Source organism: Cheilinus undulatus, linkage group 13 (genome assembly GCF_018320785.1).
Source record: "Cheilinus undulatus linkage group 13, ASM1832078v1, whole genome shotgun sequence".
Classification (NCBI taxonomy): Eukaryota; Metazoa; Chordata; class Actinopteri; order Labriformes; family Labridae; genus Cheilinus; species Cheilinus undulatus.
The window spans coordinates 30,291,819-30,314,856 of NC_054877.1; the positions used below are offsets into that span (position 1 = coordinate 30,291,819).

General features: G+C 40.2%; 1 protein-coding gene across 1 annotated transcript in view; it reads left to right on the forward strand.

The window, feature by feature from the left end:
• Positions 1-23,038, forward strand: part of epha4b (eph receptor A4b) — a 162,270-nt gene that overhangs the window by 27,201 nt on the left and 112,031 nt on the right. The window contains exons 2-5 of the mRNA XM_041802821.1: positions 3,715-3,779; positions 14,340-14,540; positions 17,645-17,752; positions 19,888-20,239. Of these exons, the coding sequence (XP_041658755.1) occupies positions 3,715-3,779; positions 14,340-14,540; positions 17,645-17,752; positions 19,888-20,239 (726 nt within the window). The remainder of the gene's footprint in view (positions 1-3,714; positions 3,780-14,339; positions 14,541-17,644; positions 17,753-19,887; positions 20,240-23,038) is intronic.

Genomic DNA, 23,038 nt, shown 5'->3' on the forward strand with positions numbered 1-23,038 from the left:
TATTAGCGTTTGGATCTTACAGTCATAAAGTAAGTAATTCAGACTGAAAGTCTATTTTTATCTTAGGCCCACGTTATGAAGAAAATGTGTGTCCTCTAAAAGATGCCTGTCAGTATGAATCAGTCCTGCCCAAGAGAATGTGAGTGTGAGGATATAGGAGCGCTCATGCCTATGGAGTTTGCCAACAACTATTGGAAATTAAAAGCAAGAAATTAGCCAATATTTGCTGCTTAGAACATTTATTTGTGTTGCTCTGCTATCAACTCAGATTTTGTTATCCTTTCATTTGAACTAAAATCATGCTGAAGTTCAAAATTCTGGTATTACAAGTTCAGTGTGTATGCTCTCAGACACAGCATGGTGTGCCTCCCTACTGTCATGGAGTGCTGAGCTGTGGTGAACAGCTGGTGTTCAGTAAGAGCTGATGAACAGCGTGACTGTCAGGGAAAGAGTTAGAGGGGAAAAAATCATGAAAGAAGGGTTTATTGTTTTAACAGTACCTTTTTTTAAACATAAGTCAGACACACAGAGATGCTTGTAAACAGACACTTCCTTGAGTGATCATTCTCATTTGCATTCAGGAAGAGGAACCTCTTTTACTTTTACTTTGGAATAGTTTTTCCAGGTCACTGCTTGTAAAAATTGACAGGAATTTGAAAGTGTGCTTGTTTAAAGTTATGCAGTCACTTTGAATTGTTTTCAGGTCAGCGACTCACCCGTCTGATCTGGAATCTGTGGGTTGAATGTGTGCGTTGACAGATTCCCATACAGGAACCTGAGGCCTTACTTACGTAACAATGATTTCAGTCAAAACACTGCAACCTTTTGTTTCAGTGTTTTGTGCTGAACATTCATATGAAAAACAAAAAATTTTGAAACAGATTCTGTTGTAGTTGTTATGTAAACTGATAATATGGCGTTCCCTCTGAACAGGAATTCACACATGCATATTATGGTTCCAGTCAATAGCCATGTGCAAGTAGGAGGACTACAACAATAATGGCAGCCTCCTGAGTTCTCTTTAAGCTGCTCACTTACAGTCAACTTTTATTTAAATGTAACCTCTATTTAGTCTTCCACTGATCCAGGCTAACAATTCAAGGCTTTCAGACTGCCAGCATGGCTTCATCCAATGATTTCTAATGCCAGTATGTTTGGCTGATTTGTTGGCTGTAAAAATATATATAAAAAAATCACATCTGCTGATACCAATATTAAACTTTGCAAGCTAATATCAACTGATTCCAATATCATGCCGATAGGATCCCTTTTTTAAATCTTGATTTTTTTTCTGACTCAGTTATACAAAGAATCAAGCCATTTGAAGGGAGATTTATTGAGGTTAAAATTATGAGGAAAGACAGGAGTCACTCCACCTCATCTTCCACACAAATGTTAATGTGTTTTTGTATCTTTACACCCCACCCCTTCCTAGATGGATACATGCTTCACAACAAAGCCAGATCACCAACTCCTCTCCTGGCATCTTTGCTACACTGGTTTAAGTTATTTGTGTGGGTTGTTATCATCATGTTATCATCTGAAAGTGAAACTTTTTTGGAACTGAAAACCAAAAGAACTCTGTTTTCAGTGGATGCTTTCTGTGTAATCTTTGCCTGAGAGAGAGTGAGAGAGAAGAAAGAGCCGAGCAGCAGCCTCTGCAGATGGATGCTGATTAAATATTGATGGTCAGCGGTGTTGAAGGCTTGATTACGACCTGGCTGAGCCAAGGCCTCAACAAACACACACAGGTGGAGAACCTTACTTCAGGATCTGAGCAGGTTTTCATTATGCCGCCCCGCTGGTCACCTTCCTCTCTCCCATTTCATTCTCACCTTCCTGCTTCCTCCCCTCACTTCCTCCTGTCACACAGAGATCACATACAGGGACTAACACATGGAAGTCACAGTCAAACCTCCATTCATCACACTTATTCACTTTGTCCTTGATTCTTCTATTTGAGTAACACTCCTACAAAAACATTGATTATGAAACTGTTTTCAAGTTAAATTGTAAGGTTTTATTCATCAAAAAAAAAAAAGGAAATGTACCAAAGATGCACCGAATAGGAAAAATCTTCTAAGATTTCTCTTGGTGTCTGCACATATTACCATCTAATGACTAAGGCTGGATAAGAAAAACTCTTAACACAACTTTCTTTGTGGCCTTTACATGCTGTTGAATAAAATGACAAAAGAAGCAGATGTTTGACCTATTCAGATGCAAAAATTTTGTACAGCACAGAGATTTCGAAGAAAAGAGAAGCAGACTGTTATGCAAATAATTCGACATTAATTCCTTAATCTGCAGGGTTTATCCAGAATGCCCTTGGGCATTAGACACTTTTGCACCATGGGTGAAGTTACCCACCCAGTTAGAGAAGTCCTGCCTGTGGGAAGCATCTTCAGTACAGCATGGATGATGTTTTGAACATGATGGAAAAGCATTTCCTGGTTCAGACCGAGTCAGTCATACATTGTTATTTGTAATCACTCAGCCTGCCTTTGGTGGCATGAACATTCATAATTAAAATATGCAAGAGACATTGTAGAACTGTGTAGTACTATTTTCTCAGCAAATATTACCAACATTTTTAGGTAAACTGTTTCTGCTAATATTTTGAGCTCTGTTACCTTATCTGGGTTTCTAGTAAAGCTTGCCACTGTCTTTTTTTCCCTGAAAGAAGCGTTGAAAGTTTTAAAGCCATCTTTCAGGACCAAAGGGGGTCTAGTACCGTGGTAAAGTGGGTCATTAATGTGTGTCTGGAAAAAAAAGTCCTCTCAGAAATTCTATGATGGACTGAAGCCTTAAGCAGACATGCATCCATATAGTATATATATTTTTTGCTATTATACCAGTATCATTAGCTTAGATGTTAGCTTAAAACATCAGCTTTCTGTATCTGCAGATAAGAAATTTTCTGCTGATATTTACGGCAGACCTGCTGGCTGTAAATTTGGGACCATTTGTACATTATGTTTGTGGATTCTATCACAGACCGACCTATACTGAGATGCCTCTATCACTGTGGTACCACCACACCATTACATCTCTAATCAGTATCAATATCTATGTTGGCTTAAAGGAATTTATAAATATTGGCATAGTGGATATCAGCAAAACATAGTATCATGCAACTGTATCATGGGATAACAAAGCTGTGTTACTTTCGAGATCACCAGAAAACAACCAAAATTTACTTGATGTCTTTGTTGATGTGCTTTATAAGCATGTTTGTTTTGTCCATTGTCTTTGTTCAATCATGTATTTTGTTCCATCCAAAGTCAAAGCTGCAGCTATATTGTTAAGTATAGGTGAGTGGTTGAAATTTTCAGACATTTAGGTCACGATTTCTCTTGAGGATGTTGCAGGCGGGTCCTGAAGAAAGACCAGCTGAAATTCACTGGTCTTTGTCCTAAATGTAGCTGTAAAATAAACTCTTGCTTCAATATATTCTAAGGCTGTTTCATTGACCGCCTTTGTGTCCCGTTGAGCGTTAACAGCTGCAGCACAACTGCAGTGGTCTTATAGCTGAAATGATAGGTTTGTGGTTCCAACAAAAGACATCCTTGAAAAATTATGAGAGAATCTTGGAGTTATCCATGGTTAAAATGATGCTGTGAAGATAGAAATTTCCTCATAAGATGCATCAAATTAAGATGGACTGTCACTTCTAGTTGACATATTTCTTCTTTCTCTTTCGTTTTTCTGCAGTTACGTTGCTGGACTCCATGTCAGCGCTGGCTGACCTCGGCTGGGAGGCTTATCCAAATGAGGGGGTAAGTGTACACAGTACAACTCACAAACACACCAAAACAAGAAATTACCCTGTCTTTATGCCTGAGCTGGCACTCAAAGTATAAATCTGATTAAAAGTAGCGGGTTGTGTTGACATGTTGTATTTTCAGGGACTCAGCTCGAGCTGTGCCACTCGAATGTATGTGTTTCAGAGAGCACAGGGTTCTTCAGCGCTTCATGCTAAATCGGGAGTCTGCAGGGGGAATTTTCAAATTATTTCCGCTGCGCTGAAACGCCGTAGCAGTGGAGCCTCCATTTATTACGGGTTGCGATTTTAGTGGAATGATGTGGAGGACAGGGTGGAGGGGCAAATATTCTTACATAAGAGGAGATGCTCTGTGTAAATGTTGGTGTTACTCGAAGGTGTGCTTTTGTGTGAATGGGGGCTTGCATAACTAGCCCCTTTTTGCAGGTGTGGAGACTGAGGGAGTGTGGAGTGCAACCAGCATGCATCAGGAAATGACAACAGAGACGTGAGAGGAGAGGAAGAGGGCGAGAACGCAGGGAAGAAGAGCGACAGAGTGCATTCAATAAAGAAATAAGAGCGGGTTCTGTATGTCGGGAGCTGCTGAATGCCACTGAATTAATTCTATTTCCCCTTGAGTCACACTTCCTCTCCACTATTCAGCGTCAGTGTGTTAAATTGCAGAATGCCACACGCGGTTTCATGCTTGTGTGCAGCAGAGAAGTGAGCAGAGCTAAGCGAGGTTGTTTTCTCAGGCAGGCGAGGGTATCAGGTTCACCTTATTGAAATGCTCTGATTGCACGGCCATACTGTGGATGTTTGTTTACGTTTTGTTTTCCACCAAGGCCCTTATAGAAGACTGAATTTGTTCCATGTGTGGCTCTGCGGAAAGATTGAATCTTATTTTGAAAATGCAAAGTGTACACAAGTTACTTTTATTGAGAGAGGGAGGGTTGTGAACGCACATGTGTTGTTAGTTTACCCTCAAAGAAAAGAGTTGGCTGCAAGTCAAACATCCATAATAAACTCCATCCGCCATAATATCTTTTTTCATGAGCTGTCAACAACGCAGGAATCTCTTCCGTGAATGTGCCAAGACATTGATGGGAAAGAACAACTCCTCTGTTGAATAAATATGACAAACAGATTCCTGATAACACAGTGTTGACTGAGAAATTATCTAAACAAAAAGTGTTTTCTTCGGAGTTTCTTCACTTTGAGGTCAGGCACAAGCTGTATCAGCCGCTTCATCTGACCGCAGAAATGATTCAATTGGTTAAAGATGGTGCGGTCTTCTCTGTCATAGTAGTGCTTATTTAGTCTTGTGGTACATGGAGGCGATGATATCTTTCTCCTAGATAAACACAGTCCCCATGGCTGTGTCTCATTCAAGTCATTGTAAGTTAAAGAAGGAAATACAGAGGGATAATTTGTTACCTAAATAAGACAATTTTACTGCTGTGACTCTGTCACAAGAAGTTTTCTTATTAAGAAGAAAAGTAAGTAGGAGTAAAGTGGAGAAAAGGGTCAAAGTGAAGAAATAAAAGATTCAGCAACATTCAAAACTGTGACACATCGAGGATGGGAGATTTTTGGCTTCTCAGGAAGCAGGACATGACCCGAAAGGATGCTTATTATAAATACTATATCCAAACTAATAATATCGTCACATTACCTCTCAGATTCTTTTGAATAGGGCTGAACAATTTGCAAAAGTAATCTAATTGCGTTTTTTTTCCCCAATATTGCGATTGCTATTTAATATGTGGTTCTTATTAGGTTCCTCACCTTCTGCACTTTTCAACAAATTCAGGCAATAAATCATTCTATATTATAACCTACAATCAGACAGGAACACTCATAAATTTAACCATTTTATTGCAAAATGGATATAGATTTCAACTTGGCAGAGGAGGCTCTGCCGTAGAGATGCTCCCTGGGTTAGTCAAGCAGCATGCCTTGACTTTTCAGTGAGTGCATGGTGAGGAACCTCCATATGAATGGATACATAAATGACAATGTGCATTGAAAACAAAGAAATAGTTTTCGAAGCAATTTATCTACAGTAGCATGAATCTGAATATGAGGGTGCAACAAGCTTTAAGCTATAAAGGAGGCAGCTGGGGTGGGGAAGGTGAAGCTGGCTATAAGCTGACTGCAGCTGGGGGTATGAACTAATGACAAGCTTTATCAATATTGATAAAATTAACTTAAATCAAAAAGTAAGGAAATTTTTGTTTGGTACATTATTTCTTTGTTGTAACAATGCTTCTTGGTAATAAATCTTATACCATTGGAAAGCCTGTTTATTACCCTTTTAAATGATGCCACATTTGTAAGGATCATGCGTTTGTGGGATGAGCAGCAGAGCTGAGTATGTGGGTTACGCCCATGAAAAATGTACCAAATCTTCTCTGCCAATGCCAAACAGCTTATTTTGCTGTTGCTACTGACTCTTGTTTTGAGCTTCTGGTACCCCCAGGTGCTGCCAATCAGGTGCCTGATTGGCAGCACCTGTGAGCATGGGCCCTGCTAAAGTGGTAAGTAGGTGCCTGCTTCAAGAATCGGCATGCCACGTTTGACTGATCTGGATAGGGCCTGTCAATTGGGCAACCTCAAGCTGGTGTTCCGCAAAACCAAGTTGCAGCATTGTTTGGAGTGAACCCTAGTACCATCCTTAAACTGAAGGCCAAGTTCCATATAATGGGGAATGTCAGAGACAGACCACGAAGTGGGTGTCCCAAGAAGACAACACCCCAAGAATACTGTTTTCTCACCCCGTCAGCAAGAACTCTATCCTCCAAGATGACAACGCTCACCCCCACAGAGCAGGGTTTATCAGAGACTACCTCCAGGATTTGGGAGTGGAGAGGATGGAATGGCCTGCCAGCAGTCTTGACCTCAGCCCCAAAAATTAAGCAAAGGCTGTTGTTTAGTTGGGTCTAACTTTGTATTGATAAAATTGTAAAGGCTGTCAGTCTTTGACTTTTTTTTTGTAGTACCTGGTGTCATAAAAATTTGTTTGTTTAACATCATGTTTTATCAGTGATGAAACTTCCATGTGGGTAGAAATCCCCTCTTAAGAAAGCAGTGGTAGTCCCACTCTTTTATTTCACACCAGCAGATGATCAATAGATGTCATGAAAAAAAAACTTGTCTTTATTTCTGCACCCCCTAATCATAGGTCATAGATCAACCTTCAACATGTTATTGCTGTGGATATTGTGTTAGTAGAATTGCTTTATATTTGAGTGACAAATGTGTTAGTGAAGTTTCAGGACTGATCGATCAGTCCTTAGACAATTTGGATGTGACAGATCATCAGCTATTCATTTTCTGTAGGGAAATAATTGCTCTTGATCAGTATGAGATTTGTAAGAAGATCTTAAAAGCTAAACAACCTAAAAAGACAAACAACTGAATCATCTTTCAGATGCATATCGCCACTTGAAATTGATTGTAGAATTTTGCCTCCAGGTGTTCAACAGCGTCTGTCTGCCTGTCTCCCTCTCACACACTTGCTGGTGAGTCAGGAAGCGAGAGCTGTGGGAGGTGTGAAGACAGGAGAGAGGGAAACTGAGGGGTTAAGTAGATGTGTCCAAACAGAGAGTTTGTTTTGGCCAAAAACTCTGCTGTGATGTTTGCATAGTAAGTCTTTTTCCTGATTATTACCTGCTGATTTAAACATTGGCTTCCCTTGACTTCTTGCGCAAATTTTACTTGAAAACTGGCAGGAAAGGTACAAATGAAGTCAGAGTTAAAAATTTGGCTGGTTGGCCTCAGTTTGTAGAGCAAGCACCCCTGTGCAGAATTTATAGACCTAGAGTTCAGCTGTCCCATCAAATAAAGGCAACAAAATCCCAATTTTGTTAAAAAATGCATCTTATCTGGAAAATTTTCACTGTGCAGAACATGTGCAAAAAGGATATTACACTGTCAGATGTACTTGGAAAAGTACTGAAACAAGTACTAAAAGTATGCACCAGTGGAACAAGAGCGAGAGAGATAAGTGTCGGGCTGAGAGGGATAAATGTGCCAAGGCTGTGGGAAGATCCAATGTTTCATATCAGGGGGATTATCTTGTTGACCTTTAATCCTTCAACTTCAGGATTGTTCCCGGTGAGCAGTAATTCCCACCAATCTGAGCCCACTGTCTACCTGAATTAGTCCAAAACCACACTTGACCCCCGTAGGTCAAACTTAATCTGAGCCGTGCTGGGCCGGATGTGCCTTAGACTGAGCAGAGCGACCCACTTCTGTCACCGGGCAGGAGGGGGGTTGGTCCTTGTGCGGGACACAAAACAGATACGTCTTAATGATGTTTGAAAATGGGAGGCCCCCAAAAGCATCCCCACAGCCCTCATTACTCCCCCCTTTCCTCCTCCGTCTCTCTTCATCTTCCACGTCTGTTTCCCCCTCCTCTCTGTAAACCGAAGTTTGGAGGCCAATTACGTCGTCTTCGTAGGTGTACCCATCAGATGATTGCAGTAGGAGGGATATTATGTTAAGCCGGTGAATGGTTGAACTTAAACCTCGATCCGACATCTCTGCTTCACTTCAAAGCAATCAAGCTTCTCCGTGCTGATTGGCCGAGTTGATTGAGGGTTCAGGGAGGAGGCGGGTTTCATTCTGAATGTTAATTAGTCTTCAGACTGGGCCGACACACGCAACCACTATGTGTTTGTGCTCAAACTCTTCAGCCAATCCAAACATCATCGCTGTTATGTTTCTAGGCGACTTTCTCTCAAGCAGCCGGTGTATCATTAGCAAACACTGGTTGTTTTGGTATTCGAAAGCACACCTGTGCTTTTACACAAAGCAAATGTGACGATGAACAGACATGCCAACGAGGGAAATAAGTCACACAACAGGAAGTGGCAGTAATCCAGCCACTCCAAACTCTGCCGACAAAGAAATAAACAAAGACATCATAAAGCTCGCTTTATCCCTCAATGACTATTCCCATAAATGCTTTAATCACCGCTCCCCGGGGACGCAGATTTGTGTGTTTATGTGTGTGTGCGACCGTCCTGTGATGTCCGACTGGTCTCAGCTCAGCACAGATGGATCTATTTAGCTGCCAGGCGCGCCTGTAATTTACCAACACTCATTCCTCTACCTCCTTGTTCTCTTCTTTTTACTGCTATTTTGTTTCTCTCATTGAAAAGTGCAAAGTTGATCACAATGTCGGGCAAGACTCCCACGATACCTCCTTTATGTGACGAACTCTGAGCTGGCTTTCAGGGACGTTTGTGTCGGCTGCCTGCAATCTTCTGCCTCCTTCTTCCTTTTCTTTTTTATGCCTTTTTTTGTGTCAAGGCTCCGATTCAAAGGGTAGATATTTCAACAGAGGAGATTGAAAGCATCTGAGAGTAAGAGGGAGAGAGAGGGATTGTGAGTCTTATGTGAGAATGTGTTTTTTTTATGTGGGTCTGTTTTAGTGCTCAGTACTTGGAGGTGAAATGCGTCAAGCTTTTGCCGGGTTGTTGGGCCGTCACATCAGATTAACCTCAAGGTTCCAACTCAAGTCTGGACTCCACTTGTTTTAAAGTTTCTCTTTGCCCTTTTTTTGCTGCTTTCTTGTGCTATTTGTCGGCCTGTCTTTCTTTTACTCCTCTCCACCTGGCAGGTCATGTGGTGTTTGACTTTCACTTAAATTTTGGGACAAGCTATAGAGGAAAGGTGGATTACCTGTGTTATTCATAAGCCCAGAATAACATCCACATGTTTTTACAGCAACTAATAAAAACTGTTTAAAGGGAAAAAAGAAAAATGTAGTTTCTGATCCTTTGCTACAGTAGCTTGAAACAAGAGTGGTAGCACAGATCACTTCACGCTAGCCTGAAATAAAGCTGTAAAAATCTTGTTCTCTTACATTCTTTACCAAAGTATACAGTGCCTTTAAAAAGTATTCCCCCACTTGGATGTTTTACCCTTTTATAGATTTTATAAATCAATCATTATCCATATAATTTGGCCTTTTTTCACCCAAAATACAAAAAAAAAAAAAAAAAAACATTTTATGGCACATTGAAAACAGACTTCTACAAATTAATGCTAATTAAACAAAAATAAGTAACGTTAAATAAGTGACTGAAAAATTTTTCAACCCCTTTAGAGTGACTGACCTAGTGATTGTAGTATAAAGACCCCTGTGTCTGGAAGGTCCAGTCACTGGTTATCATTTGTCCTGGCTAACATTACACCATGAAGACACAGAACACTTCAAGTAGCTCAGAGTTAAAGTTATTGAAAAGTGTAAGTCAGATAGATACCAAAAATCCAAGGCATTGAACAGGCTCCAGAGTTCAGCCTAATCCATCACTAAAATGTAAGGAATATGGCACATGTGTAAATCTGCCCAGATCTGGCCACCCTCAAAAACTGAGTGACCGTGCAAGAAGAAGAATAGTTAGAGACCACCAAGACACCTATGACTACTCTGAAGGAGTTACAAGCTTCAGCAGCTGATACAGGAGAGACTCTGCATTCAACAACTGTTGCCCTGGTAGATTTCGCCAAAAGGCATGTGGGAGACTCCATGGTCAAGTGGACGAAAGCAGAGCATCATTGACAACAAAAGGACACTGATTGAGTGAGAAACTGAGTAAAGGAGGAGCTGGGGTGGAGGAGGCTTTCACAGAGCAGCTTAAAGAGGGGGCGGTAAAGTGTAGCAAGGCTAGAGAAGTTTAGTTATGGCAACATGAGTGCAATTAGCCTATAGCGTGCTTAGAGGGGTTGTGTGAAATTAGCTGATCTCAGTTATATGGCAGTGCTCGACTCTGTGGCCTGCCTTAACTAATTCCCGATTTTACACGCATGTACTTTAGCTTTATTGTCCCACTCATTTCTTATCTGTTAACACGGAGTAGGATGGCTATACTGGTGCAGTCTGCGAGGGGGGAGGTCTGACTATTTTGGCTTTAGTCTATGAATGTTATTGACTGTGAAACAACCAAAATATAAAGATGTGTCATCTATTCTCAGAGCCAAACCGCAGAAAAGTTGTCCCGACAGCCGTATCTGCTACATGAAAAGTTAATCATAAAGAGCTGCTAATCTTGAAGTACAAGATCACACTGGTATCTGATCTTTATTCAGTGTTGGTGGATTTTCCACATGTATGTGTCAGAAAATCTCTACACAGTTTATACTCATACCTGAATATGTGTATGAAGGCATGGGCTGTAAGGTAATGCATGCTCATCACTGTAGTGCTCACAGCTTCAGTCTTATAGACGACAGGAGCTCAGAACAATGATGGTGGTCCTCTCATCCCTCGCCACAAACCAGGACTCATCCAGCATGTGTGCGCGTGTGAGACATCGCAAATGTGTGTCCAAGAAAATCCAGTAAGCTCCCCCTTGAATGGATCAGATATCTTGGGACACTGAAACCACATTGGTTTATTTTCCTTCTCTTTAAGGAATAGAAATGTTCTTTCTCTCTGAGTGTGCGTTATGATTTGTGTATGCGAGCGCATGTGCATGTAGATAGAAATGTTTTTCTGCTCATGCGAGAAGTGTTCTCAATTACTGCCTTAGTCAGAAGTGGAAACAGATGGCAGCAGATGACGGGAGACAAAGTAGCTCTGTCCTACCTACTCCTTCTCTCTCAGTTTCACACACATACTCTCCTACCTCTTCAGCGCTGAATCACGCATACACTTCAGAGAAAACATGCCCGCTCTGTGCACACGTGTTGCATAGACAAAGACGGCCCTTCAGTCATCTTGACACAGATCATCACTCATATTCAGCCAGACATGAAAACAGAACATGCTGGTTTAATGTTGGTTTGCACGAAAAACCGCAGCTCATTGAACCTGGGCCCAGTTTCCCATAAGCAATATTTGGACTGAGTCCTCCTTTGTCCATTGACTGGCGATGAAATCTGACGGTCACACAGCAGAGAGGTGCTGTTGTCAACCTGCTTCTGTGCTCCTGAACGTCACTCTGCCGTGGTTGCATGGCCACTTAAGGTTTAATCTGCAATGTGTGTTTTAGTTGAAAGGATTTCCCAACTGATGTTCCCCAGCAGCCATTAACACCAAGTTTATATGGAAAAAAGAAACAAATAAACTGCATGTTTGCCTGCACAGGGTTGATTTGCCGGTCATTTGCTCTCTGTTTTGATGTAGTGTTGATAATTCTATCAGATAGATTATCTCTGCTCTGTACCTGATGTTTTGAAATTGACTGGATAATCTGTGCGTTTCTGTGTGTGACATTCTTTTGGGTCGATTTGCTCTGTAAAGATTGGTGCATGCTGAAAAATGTCTTGGTGTGTATCTCAGGCAAAGCAGAACATAGTGGAGTAGTGCTTCCGGCATGTGTCAGAGACTGACCCTGGCACATGCTGTGGAAACCCAAAGCTTGACTTGAAAGCGAGGGATTTGTGTGGTACTGCACAACAAAGATGCTTGATGCATTCTTAACTTTAGGTTAAAACTGTAGCCGATCCTTCTGTGGTTAAATTTCTTTCATTATGCTTCTTAGATGTTAGTTTCATTGAGTGTCTGGGACTCCTGCTCAATGCAAACATGTAAGGAAGGCCTTTTTTATTCTGTTATGAGGAGCATTGCAGTAGTTCAAACGTGTAGAAATAAAAGCATTAATTACTCACTTGAAGTTGTTAAAAGATAAAATCGATTTTATCTTGGATAAAAGCCTAAGATTATAAAAACTGGATTTTGCAACCATCCAGGCTTCAATATCTGTGAGGTAGTCTATCGTATGTTTTATTGTGCTGCCATTGTTTCCTTTTAAAGGCAGGTATATCTGCGTATTATCTGCATAAGGTGGTAAGATTTACCCTGTTTTTTTTAAATCAAGCCCAGATGGAGGAGGTAAAGAGAGAACAGGAGTGGTCCTGATGACGCCAAGGGACTCCACAAAGAGGGGCAAAGTCACAAGGTTTGATCTGAAAAGATCTATTTGAAAAATATGACCTGAACCAATTTGGGACAGTATCCTTGAGTTTTCAAGTTGAGCAATGAGAGTTGTGATCAACTGTGTCAAAATCAGCTGCTAAATCTGAAAGCATTTAAAGAGCAGTAATCAATAAAAGGCATAATTCTCCAAAGATAATAATGTCAAATTCTGTCAAATGCAAACTTAAATTCCAATGTGTTAACTAAAGTTAAGGAAATACTTGGGAAACAGTCAGAAAAGAGCAGTGTTTATTTTACTTAGTTAAATTTTAAGTGTTAATTTGCTAATTTTAGCAGCACCACTAGCCTTTGCCTTGTCCTGCAGATTGACATCCACTAGAGCAGTGGATCTCAACTGGAGGGTCAGGACCCTTAAGTGGCTCACCGAGCAGTTTTCAATGGATCATGAATGTGTCTGGAAAAACAATGGTGTCAAAAAGTCTATGAAGTATGCATCCATACCTTTAATTCTAGTCTGTTTTATTGTGATCATGGGTAGTTTTAAATGTTTAACAGTATTTCAACTCATTTATGTCCTTTTCTGGCAATTAAAAACTGCTTTTCCTGTGTTAATGAGGTAATTTCTCAAGATCTCTGGCAAATTGCCCAAAATTTGCATGTTATCATGTGGAAAGGGTTCGTAAAACAGGTCGAGCAATACATTAAATATTTTCAATAAACTAAATGAGCATTGTTGAAAATTTCTGGAAACTTGGGTTTTGATTTGTCATTAATGAGTCTGGTGGCTTCTGAGGCTAGACTAGTTAAAAATCACTGCAAGACTGCGTTGAATACAGTTATTCTTGCTTCTGTTGAAGGACTATAACCGATTATAACCAGGCATGGCCTACATACAGCTTTTTCCCTGCTGTTTCAGATAAAAATACTGCCAAATAGCAGTGTTCCAACAAGGTGTTAATGGTGCTATCTGTTCAGCACGCTCTGTTGTGATGCACAAAGGTTTAGTGCACTATGGCAGCAGCCACTAACTGCTACTATTGGCAGGTGGCACGGTTGCAGTTTGGACAGAGCATTTTTACAAGGATTACAAGCCTGGACTGATAAAAAACAAGAATTAGGTTAACAGACTAATAATGCTGGCACCGGCCACCAAAGCACTGACTTAAATGATAAAGCTGGCCAATCGTGTGCATTCCAAGCATTGACTGAGCATTGGAAAAAAAAACAGATCTGAGTGTCATATGAGCAAAAAAAAAAAAAAAAAAAAAATCAAATGTGGGTCGCTTTTTACCAGCTGCTTGAACATAACGTCCCTGCAAAATCTGTGGGGGGGGGGGTTATTCCATCAAGCTTTCTTTATTTTTGTATCCTTTCTACATAACATTTCCATATTAGATTTGCTGACAGTCTTTATATGCTTTAGTTTGTTTTTCTGTTGTATAAAGGGTCTGCTGATGATCACATGCTCTGCAGAAAAACAGAGAGGGTTAGACAGGAAACCTGTCTGGTTTAATTGTCCAACTTGTAAATGATTGTAGGGTCAAGGTTACATCCAATATATGGATGTAAACTGGAACTTGTATGGTTTTCTAAGTTTATTTTTGCTCCATCTAAGAGCTTCTAAAAAGTTATTCATGAATTCAACCTTCCGCTCTTTCTCACCCTCCTCTGTCTCTTCCTCAGTGGGAGGAGATCAGCGTGATGGATGAGAGGAACACCCCAATGAGGACCTACCAGGTGTGTAACGTCATGGAGGCCAACCAGAACAACTGGCTGAGGACGCGCCACATCAGCCGAGAGGGAGCGCAGCGCGTCTACATTGAGATTAAGTTCACCCTGAGGGACTGCAACAGTCTGCCCGGGGTCCCTGGTACCTGCAAAGAGGTGTGAACCCACTTAAACACACTGAGGATAATACACGACATTTAACCTTTAAACACACGCACAGTTTGGTGGAAGACAACAAAGTCTCCACAAACTACTCTCTGATTTGTTTTGTTCTCTCTTGGTGCGCGCGACATTAAGTTTTGACCGGCTCCACGGGCACTCCAGTAAAGCTTTGTGCATTGTGTGATTTTCTGCAGGAGGAAAGTAAAAAAAAAGAGACACATTTCTGCTCTGAAGATCAATAACACAGGAGTCAGTTTTACTCTGAACATGGTGAAAGCAGACATTTTGAAGTCTGGGGTTTGTCAGGGTAAAAATCATTTCTGTGTTCTCAGACTTCTCAGTACTCTGGGCCTTTTGAATAAAACTGAAGGTTTTATTCAAAGAGCACTGTTCAAACAGAGTGACTCAAAGTGCTTTGGTGGTTAAAAACAAAGCGGTAAGAACATCATTAGACAAAAGAGATTATAAACATGTTAGCTCAGTGACGAGAGCAAACAGCACTCATGATAAGCTTAAGTCTTCCCCTAAGATCACTTTGTAACATAAAATATCAGAAAAAGTCTACTTGTAAGTTGTACTTGTTGCTTTTGTTTGACTTAAACCCTGTGAGTTGTTTTCTGCACAACCTTTATTAAGCCTAAAGCTACGCTCACATGGAAATGATTCACTGAATAATATATTTTTTTTTCAGTCTCAAAAAAGTTCAGTGTTAAGGAGATAATGTTTTGTAATGTGTAAATAGATCAGCCAAAACAACTTAAAACGCTGTAGTTTCCATGCCAACTAGTCCTGAAACAGGAAGTTAAATGAAACAAGATGCTTCTTACAGAGCAGTGGCGCGTAAAGATTTGGCTAATAAGGGTGCAAGTCACTTGTTTAATCACGATACAATATCAATATCTCCCTAACAGAGCAGCTGTCCTGCTTGAACCTAGTCGAGTTCAGACAACTTTCATTATAAATCTAATGTGAGTTCAGTCTGTGTATCAAAAGAGGCATGCAGCAGCGGACTTTCCCTCTCCGCTATCATAGAGACTGTATCAGACAACACTTGCGCTACTTCAGCTCATACCTGAAGGGAGTGATTTCTTATGCTGCATGTATACGGATAAATTAAGGTGAGAGCCCGCGTCCACAAAGCTAAGAGGAGTGGATATCTTCTTTCCTTCAGCTGCTGGCTTGTTGAGGACGCTGGTGAGCAGAATCTGTCAACAGGTGTAATTTCTAAATAAAAGCATAGCTTAAAGATGGTTGTGTTAATCGATCTCTGATAATTAATCAACCAATCATGTATTAATATACTGTACATCAGTGGATTGCTACTTTTTCAATGGCTAATGAACACTAATGCAGTGTTCCCCAATTAGTTTTCCCTTAGGGCCAAAATATGTTAAGGAAAGGAAGCCAAGGGCCAGAGGTCTGATTTTTTCCCACCCATGATGCCCTTTAAATATTTTTGATGTGTGCAGATATTGTTTCTTCTAAAATCACAAGATAATAAAATTTATTCCTGGTAACAAACCAGAAAAATAATGCACTCTTAAAACAATATAAGCCCACAATACAACTATTTAATGCAAAGTTTAGCCATGTAGATTTTACACTTGCAATCCACAACAAACTTGGATTAAACTGGAAGCATGTAGGGTGCTAAAATGCAGCTTTAAAAAAGAAACAAACCTGCTCTGTCCAGTCAGACTTAAATCTTACCTGTTCAACTTAAAGTCTTTACAAGCTGGCCGTGTTTTACTTGGTTGCAGAACGTCTGTGACTTAAATTCCCCTGTTATATGAATGAGTGTCTCTGTCTGCTATTGTAAACTAGCCTCCTTTTTGTCAGGCGTGGTTAGGGAAATTTTTAAAAAAGAGTCTATATTCATGCCAGTACAGTGATGTGTCAGAACATTTATGCTCATATATCCATCATTTTTCTTACCTTGAATTCGCCGGTATTCGTTTCATCTTTCATTTCTTGTCATAAGTTGGCAGATTGATTAGCCAGAGAACATTTTAGGGCATTACAAATTGGAACAAATTCACCCTAAAGCAGTCACGACTTTGTTTCTTGTACTTAACATGCCGACTAAATGAACAAATTATAGTTAAGAACACCGCTCTACATTTTTAATTGAACCTGTCTGATGTCTAATTTGATGTGATGTTTTGAATACAGAAAAAAATTGATAGCAAGACATACAGAGGGAAAAAGCAAAAGCAATGTGTAGCAGGAGTCTACAGATGGTATTTTGTTCAAAGATAGGGTTGTGAAGTCTATGACACTAGTTCACAATAGAGCTAATGAAACTAATGTTATACATTAATAGAGAAGGTTTTTCCTCTGTCTACATTTCACAGACCATTAAATCATGTCCCAGCGTTCTTTTTACTGTCATGTATGCTAACATATACATCAGTGTCCCGCCTGTAATAAAGGCTTTTGTTTCCTCTGTAATTGTTGCTTGATAAAAAATCAATGCTCGCTCTTATCTTTGTTCTGTATTAGAATGCAGAGCAGCAAAAGGGCGTTTTACATCTTTTTTTAAATTTTCATTATTCTGTCTTTTCCATTCAACACAAACACACAGATGGAAGTTCCCTTTGATGGCTCATGAATAGATAAATAGACGCGAGGCAGGGAGAGAATGACATGAGAGAATAGCTGCACAATGAAACAGACGATGCTCCAGAGGCTTCTTTTGTGGCTCCTCGTATATTTTAACTCCTAATATAATTTTTTTTTACTGTTCCCTGATCTCTCTTATCAGCCCTGCTCCTCTGTATTCAATCCTCTCTACTTTGTCTGGCCACTGCTCTCTTTTCACTCTCATTACATCTCCAGAATAGAGCAGTGGAGATAATACTGTATGAGACAGTATAGAGCTGAGCAGCAGACAGTGTTTCTGACTGGCCGTCCAGACACATGGACTGTGATTGAAAGAGGAGCGGTGGAATCACTGGAGAGCTGTGGGAGTCTTGTTAAAATTTCACATCGAAATCACTTTCCATTTTCCTCTGTCCAGCTCCAATCTGCACGATTCTTCTGTGTCTGATGTGTTGCATTTTGCACAGTTTGAAATGTGATTATTGTTTGTTTTGCAGACGTTCAACATGTACTACTATGAGTCCAACAACGCAAACCTGTGGTTCATCAAGGAGAGCCAGTACGTCAAGATCGACACGATCGCTGCAGATGAAAGTTTTACACAGGTATGGAATCACACAGTGGTGTAGTGCTGGGTATAAACAGGTGTACCCACTTTTAAATAATTAGTCCGACCTGTAACTAACAGAAAACACCTCACAACAACTCATAACGTCAGACTTCAACACCAAGCTATGATGTGCAAAAATGTCAGTATGCCAGAAAAGAAAGAAGGAACTGAAATAACTTTAGTAATTGAGAAATGGACAATAAAGGTGAAAACTGGCAAACATGGGTTCCACAGTGGCAAAAATGGGCAGAAAAAGAAGTTGAAAAGTAGCAACACAGTGGCAAAGATTTTTAGAAATTGGATAAAACTGGGGAAAATGGGTTAAGAAGGCAAAAATGAGCAAAAAAATGTGTGAAGTGGTAAAAATGGGTTACAGAGGCAAGAATGGGGAAGCAGAGTGGTAAAAATAGACAGCAAAAATAGTGAATAGGTGTTAAAAAGCAGCAAAAATAGGTCAAAATTGGAAAAAACTGAAAAGTGGTAAAAATTGGCAGAGGGGTGTGGGGGGGAGGGTTACTCAGCAGCAAAAAAATGAGTTCTAAGAAGCCAAAATGGGATTAAAGTGGCAAAAATTGGTTTAAAGAACAGAAGCAGTTGGTGAAAGCTGGTGAAAAGCAGTTAAAATGGTTTAAAATATGATTAAATTTGTCAAAAGTGGGCATAAAGCAGCAAAAATTGATGTAAAGTGGCAACAATGTGTTACAGAGGCAAGAAATAAACAGCTAAAGTTGCGAAAGGGCATTAAAAAGCAGCTGTGTTTAAAAGAGGCAAAAATGGATAAAATGTGGGAAGAATGTGGAAAAATGGGCTTGAAACAGTGATGAAAAGAGGTTTTAGAGTGGTACGAATAGGTGATTTAACATCAGAACCAAATAATAGCTCAACTCTTTGGCACCAATGCAACTGATCCAAGACGTATGCATTGATATCATTGATAAGTCACAGCGGGGTAGGCACATTCTGCAGGTTTTTCGGGGTCAATCTGTCAGCAGGCCAGACTGAGACCGTGATTGGACCTCTTCTCACGATAATTAAAATTTACTGTAAGTAACTTTATTTGTACAGCACTTTCAAAAACATGTTTACATTGTGTAGGTATGGACAAGTTCGTTTGACGTACAGCTCCATGACCCTGTTAATATTGAAACATGTTTTGTTCGGAGGACTTGTTGACATGTTTCAATTTCTATTGGTTCTTAGACTCGATAACATCATAAATTCTCACTGGTTCACTTATTGTCAGCCTCTCCTGGTCTTATCAGCCAGGGTGATTAAAAGACTATGTGGATTTCTAGAGCCTCTAAATCACCCCAAGCATTATCTTGAGGGTTATATATTTTCTATAAGATGAGCATTCACTTGTTGGATTTTTTTCAGACATAAACATAGATATGGATGTATCTGTAATAAGCCAAAATAAGTTAGCAAATAAAGTTAGTTGACAGATATTTTGGGTACTGCAGGCTCTCATACTTAAAATTGTAATTTATAAATGTTTAGTCATACAGCGTGGTCAGTGTTTTTAGTTCTACTAATACTCATTAGGTATTCTTTTTCACTCTGCCTTTTTTTTACTAGAGGCAAATGTGTACCAAAGACTACATCATTTCAACTGTATTCTCTAGGTTTCAAGTTTGACAGAAAATTCCAAACTTTATTGAAAAATATAATCAATGAAAAACAACAATCTCAAGAAGGTAAAAGGTCCTTGAGATGCCAAAAAGAACAAAAGATGGGCAGCTTTGGGAAGATAACCAAGCCAACCAAGTGTTGGACTTGGCTTCTTCTCTTAAATCTGCCTAACTGAGATAAACTTAGCTCAGGTAATAAAAAAACAAAAACAGAACTACCAGCAATCTCCAGCCCAAACTAAGATAATGGAAGCCAGCAGTCTAACTATGCATGGGGACAGAAAAGAGAAAACAAGAAGAAAGAAAACTTTTGGTAGAGGAAAAATCAGGTCATGTCCCATGATCATTTCCCCTCTCCCCAATCATTATCGAAACAAATCAGACCCAAAATTCTTAGTATATTGTTTCATTCACTCAACCATTGTTCTGTATATTTTTATATTCTTTTATTAAATTTCTGTTTTTTTGCTAAAAGGTATCTGATGTTCATTGTCTGCAGGTTGATGTCGGTGACCGTGTGATGAAGCTGAACACAGAGGTGCGTGACATCAGCAACCTGAGTAAAAAAGGTTTCTACCTAGCCTTCCAGGACCTGGGTGCCTGCATTGCTCTGGTCTCGGTCAGAGTCTTCTACAAGAAGTGTCCCCTCACTGTGCTGAACTTGGCCCAGTTCCCCGACACAATCACGGGCGGAGACACAGCGCTGGTGGAGGTCCGCGGTGTTTGTGTCAACGCCTCGGAGGAGTTTGAGGCTCCAAAGATGTACTGCAGCGCTGACGGAGGCTGGCTGGTTCCCATCGGGAGGTGTGTGTGCAAACCAGGCTTCGAGGAGAACAAGGATGTGTGCCAACGTGAGTGGGCCGGGGGTCCGTGGGGGGTGTGTGAGAGATTTATTTTTAAACAGAGTCACGCAAGGACAAAGCAAAGAGAAAAGAAAGGAAACATGCGCTGTGGTGTGGAGTATTTTCTCTAAAGCTTATGTGTGTATTTGAATGACTTTACTGTGACGCATTAACACCTGAGTGTGTGTTTTACAGCATGTAGCACTGAATGTACATGCCTCATAAAACGTGGCCTTGGGAAATGAATGAAGCTCAAGTGCAACAAGATGACATGTGACATTCCTCTGCAGCACCAAAGAGCTCTCATAAACAAAACTCTGCAATCAGATCCATTCTGCTCTCTGTGGCGTCAAAGTGGGATTCAGAAATATGTGTGTCTTTGTGGAAGTTTTCTGGCACTCAAATTCTCATCAGGATTGAATGACAATGCTTCATGAAATTCTAAAGGTTCACAATGATTTTATTCTGTCTGCTGTCTCACTACTGCTGGATCTCACAGCAACCTTCGACACAGCAGATCATAAAGTCCACTGTGTTGGCAGCCATGCCACTGCACCCAAGTGGTTTACATCTTTCATTTTCCTTAATGATCGGTATCTCTTTTCTGTGGGATCCCACAGGAGTCTGTTCTTGGCCCGATTCTTTCCCATCATATTTGTTACCACTTTGGTTGATTATAGCTAGGAACAATTTATCTATTCATTGTTACACAGACGATTTGCAAATCTATCTGCCAATGAAGCCAAAAGACAGTGTTGCACAAAATTCTATCCTCGACTGCAAAATTTTCTTCGCTTAAATGAAAATAAACAATCAGAATTTATTGTGTTAGGAAGGTGTTGTTAGGTCTGGCTTTGGTGCTTTGTGTTCTAGTTTCAAACTCTCTGAAATCTGGGACAAATTTCAGGCAAAACCAGCTTTTATCAGTTCTCAATGATCAATCTTCTTGCCAAATGCAAATGTGCAAACCTGGACACTTCCAAAAAGTGCCCAGGTCAAAATCTAAACACTGGGGTCAGTTTCTGCCTCTAGGCCCTGAAATAATCTCCCCTCTGAGTTGATGTCATCTCTGACTTGGGCCTCTTTAAATCAAAATGTAAAACTTATTTCGGCCAACAATCTCATGCTGTAGTTTGTTTAAGCATTTATTATGCAACATAACATGTTTGGCAACAGACTCTGACTTAATCACTCCTCAGATTTTTACATACAGAATTTAAGGAGTGATAGGGTAACAGATTAAATCTCCAGTCAGATCCAACAGGTGGATGCTGGGGTGGAGGTGGGTTGAAACCATGAGCACAGTGCTGCAGGCAATTGCTCTGCAATCATAAAGATTATGATTGCAGAGCAGAGGAAGAGACCGGAAATCTTGCAGCTTAAATAGTCCACACATTTTGGTCACTCATAATAGGACTGTTGATGAAAATTTTTAACTTTGATTAATCTCAGAAGCTTTATAGTTAATTGTAATTGATGTATTTGTTTAAACTGTATTTGTTTCATTTTGGATTTTTCTAAGTGTAAATGACTTCCTGTTTGGATACAGACCGGCTTTTATTGGTAGATCAAACATGAACTTTACCAAGGAACTTGTCATGGATTGAAAGGGAAATAAGGGAGCAGTAAAAGCTCCCAGTAAAAAGGTAAATGTTTGATAAGACAAGGTGCAGATAACATTTGACTTTTCCACTGAGTTCTCAGAACATTTCTAGAGTGAAATGAGACGTTCAGGAGAGTACTGGAGGTATTTTACATCACTCTGGCTGCAGGTGGACACTGATATGGCTTAATCACAGTGTGTTGAAAGGGACAACAAATCAAGTGATTGATCACAATTTCTAAAAATAAACGTATTAACTGTTGACCTTAATTAATTGCATTTAATGCCTTAATGCTGACTGCCCTATTCATAATGTGCGTACAGTCTGAGTAGGTGCAGTTGTTGTAATGAAAGGGTTGGACTATCTTTGAAGCATCTCCTCTTTTTTTGCATTTTCTGTGTTTTTCAGAGCTGAATATCTAATTTTCCCTGCTGAGTAGGGGAGGGCCGTACGAGTGTGTGTATGTGTGTGAGGAAAATGCTTATTGATGTGTGTTTCAGTCGTACAGGGAAAAGGAGAGGTATGCCTTAGGAAGCAGATTATTGAATCGTAGAATCTGCAGATGGTTTGTGCAGCGTGTGTGTGCGTGTGAAATATGTGTGTGCATTTTGGTGCGCAAGTTGTATTAGACTCACGCCATCACCTATCCCTGCAGGCTTACTTCCTCCCCGAAGAAAGAAAATGGATTCTTAGATATTCATCACTGCAAACTTGGAAATCGGTGCACATAATGCAATCTCAGTTGTTTTGGAGGCGCAGCAGCCAAGACACACAGAAAACTTGGCTGTTGGGCCTTAGAGACGAGCGAGCGGGAACAGAAGCTGTACTCTACAGTCTGCAGGATGGTAATGTGCACAGATTGTAGAAGAACTCAGAGTGCATCTCAATAACGAAACGCCGACTGTTGAGCTCCGCGTCTGTCTTGTGAAAATGAAATGCTGTCCTAATTTTAAAGAAAAACTCACCTTTATGAAATAAATTCCTCAGCTACAGAAAGGAGGGAACAAAAATATAGTTTTATAGTTTACTAATCAAATCCCTGTTTTCATATATCAGTATTTTCATGAAACAAATGCACCACTCTTGTCAGATTTTCTTGCTGATTTGACTCACCACATTCATATTAGGGCTTACGTCATGATTGAGAGTAAACAAAAGGGAAGTTGATTTGCAGGAAAAGTTGGCAATAAAGCAATAGAAGATG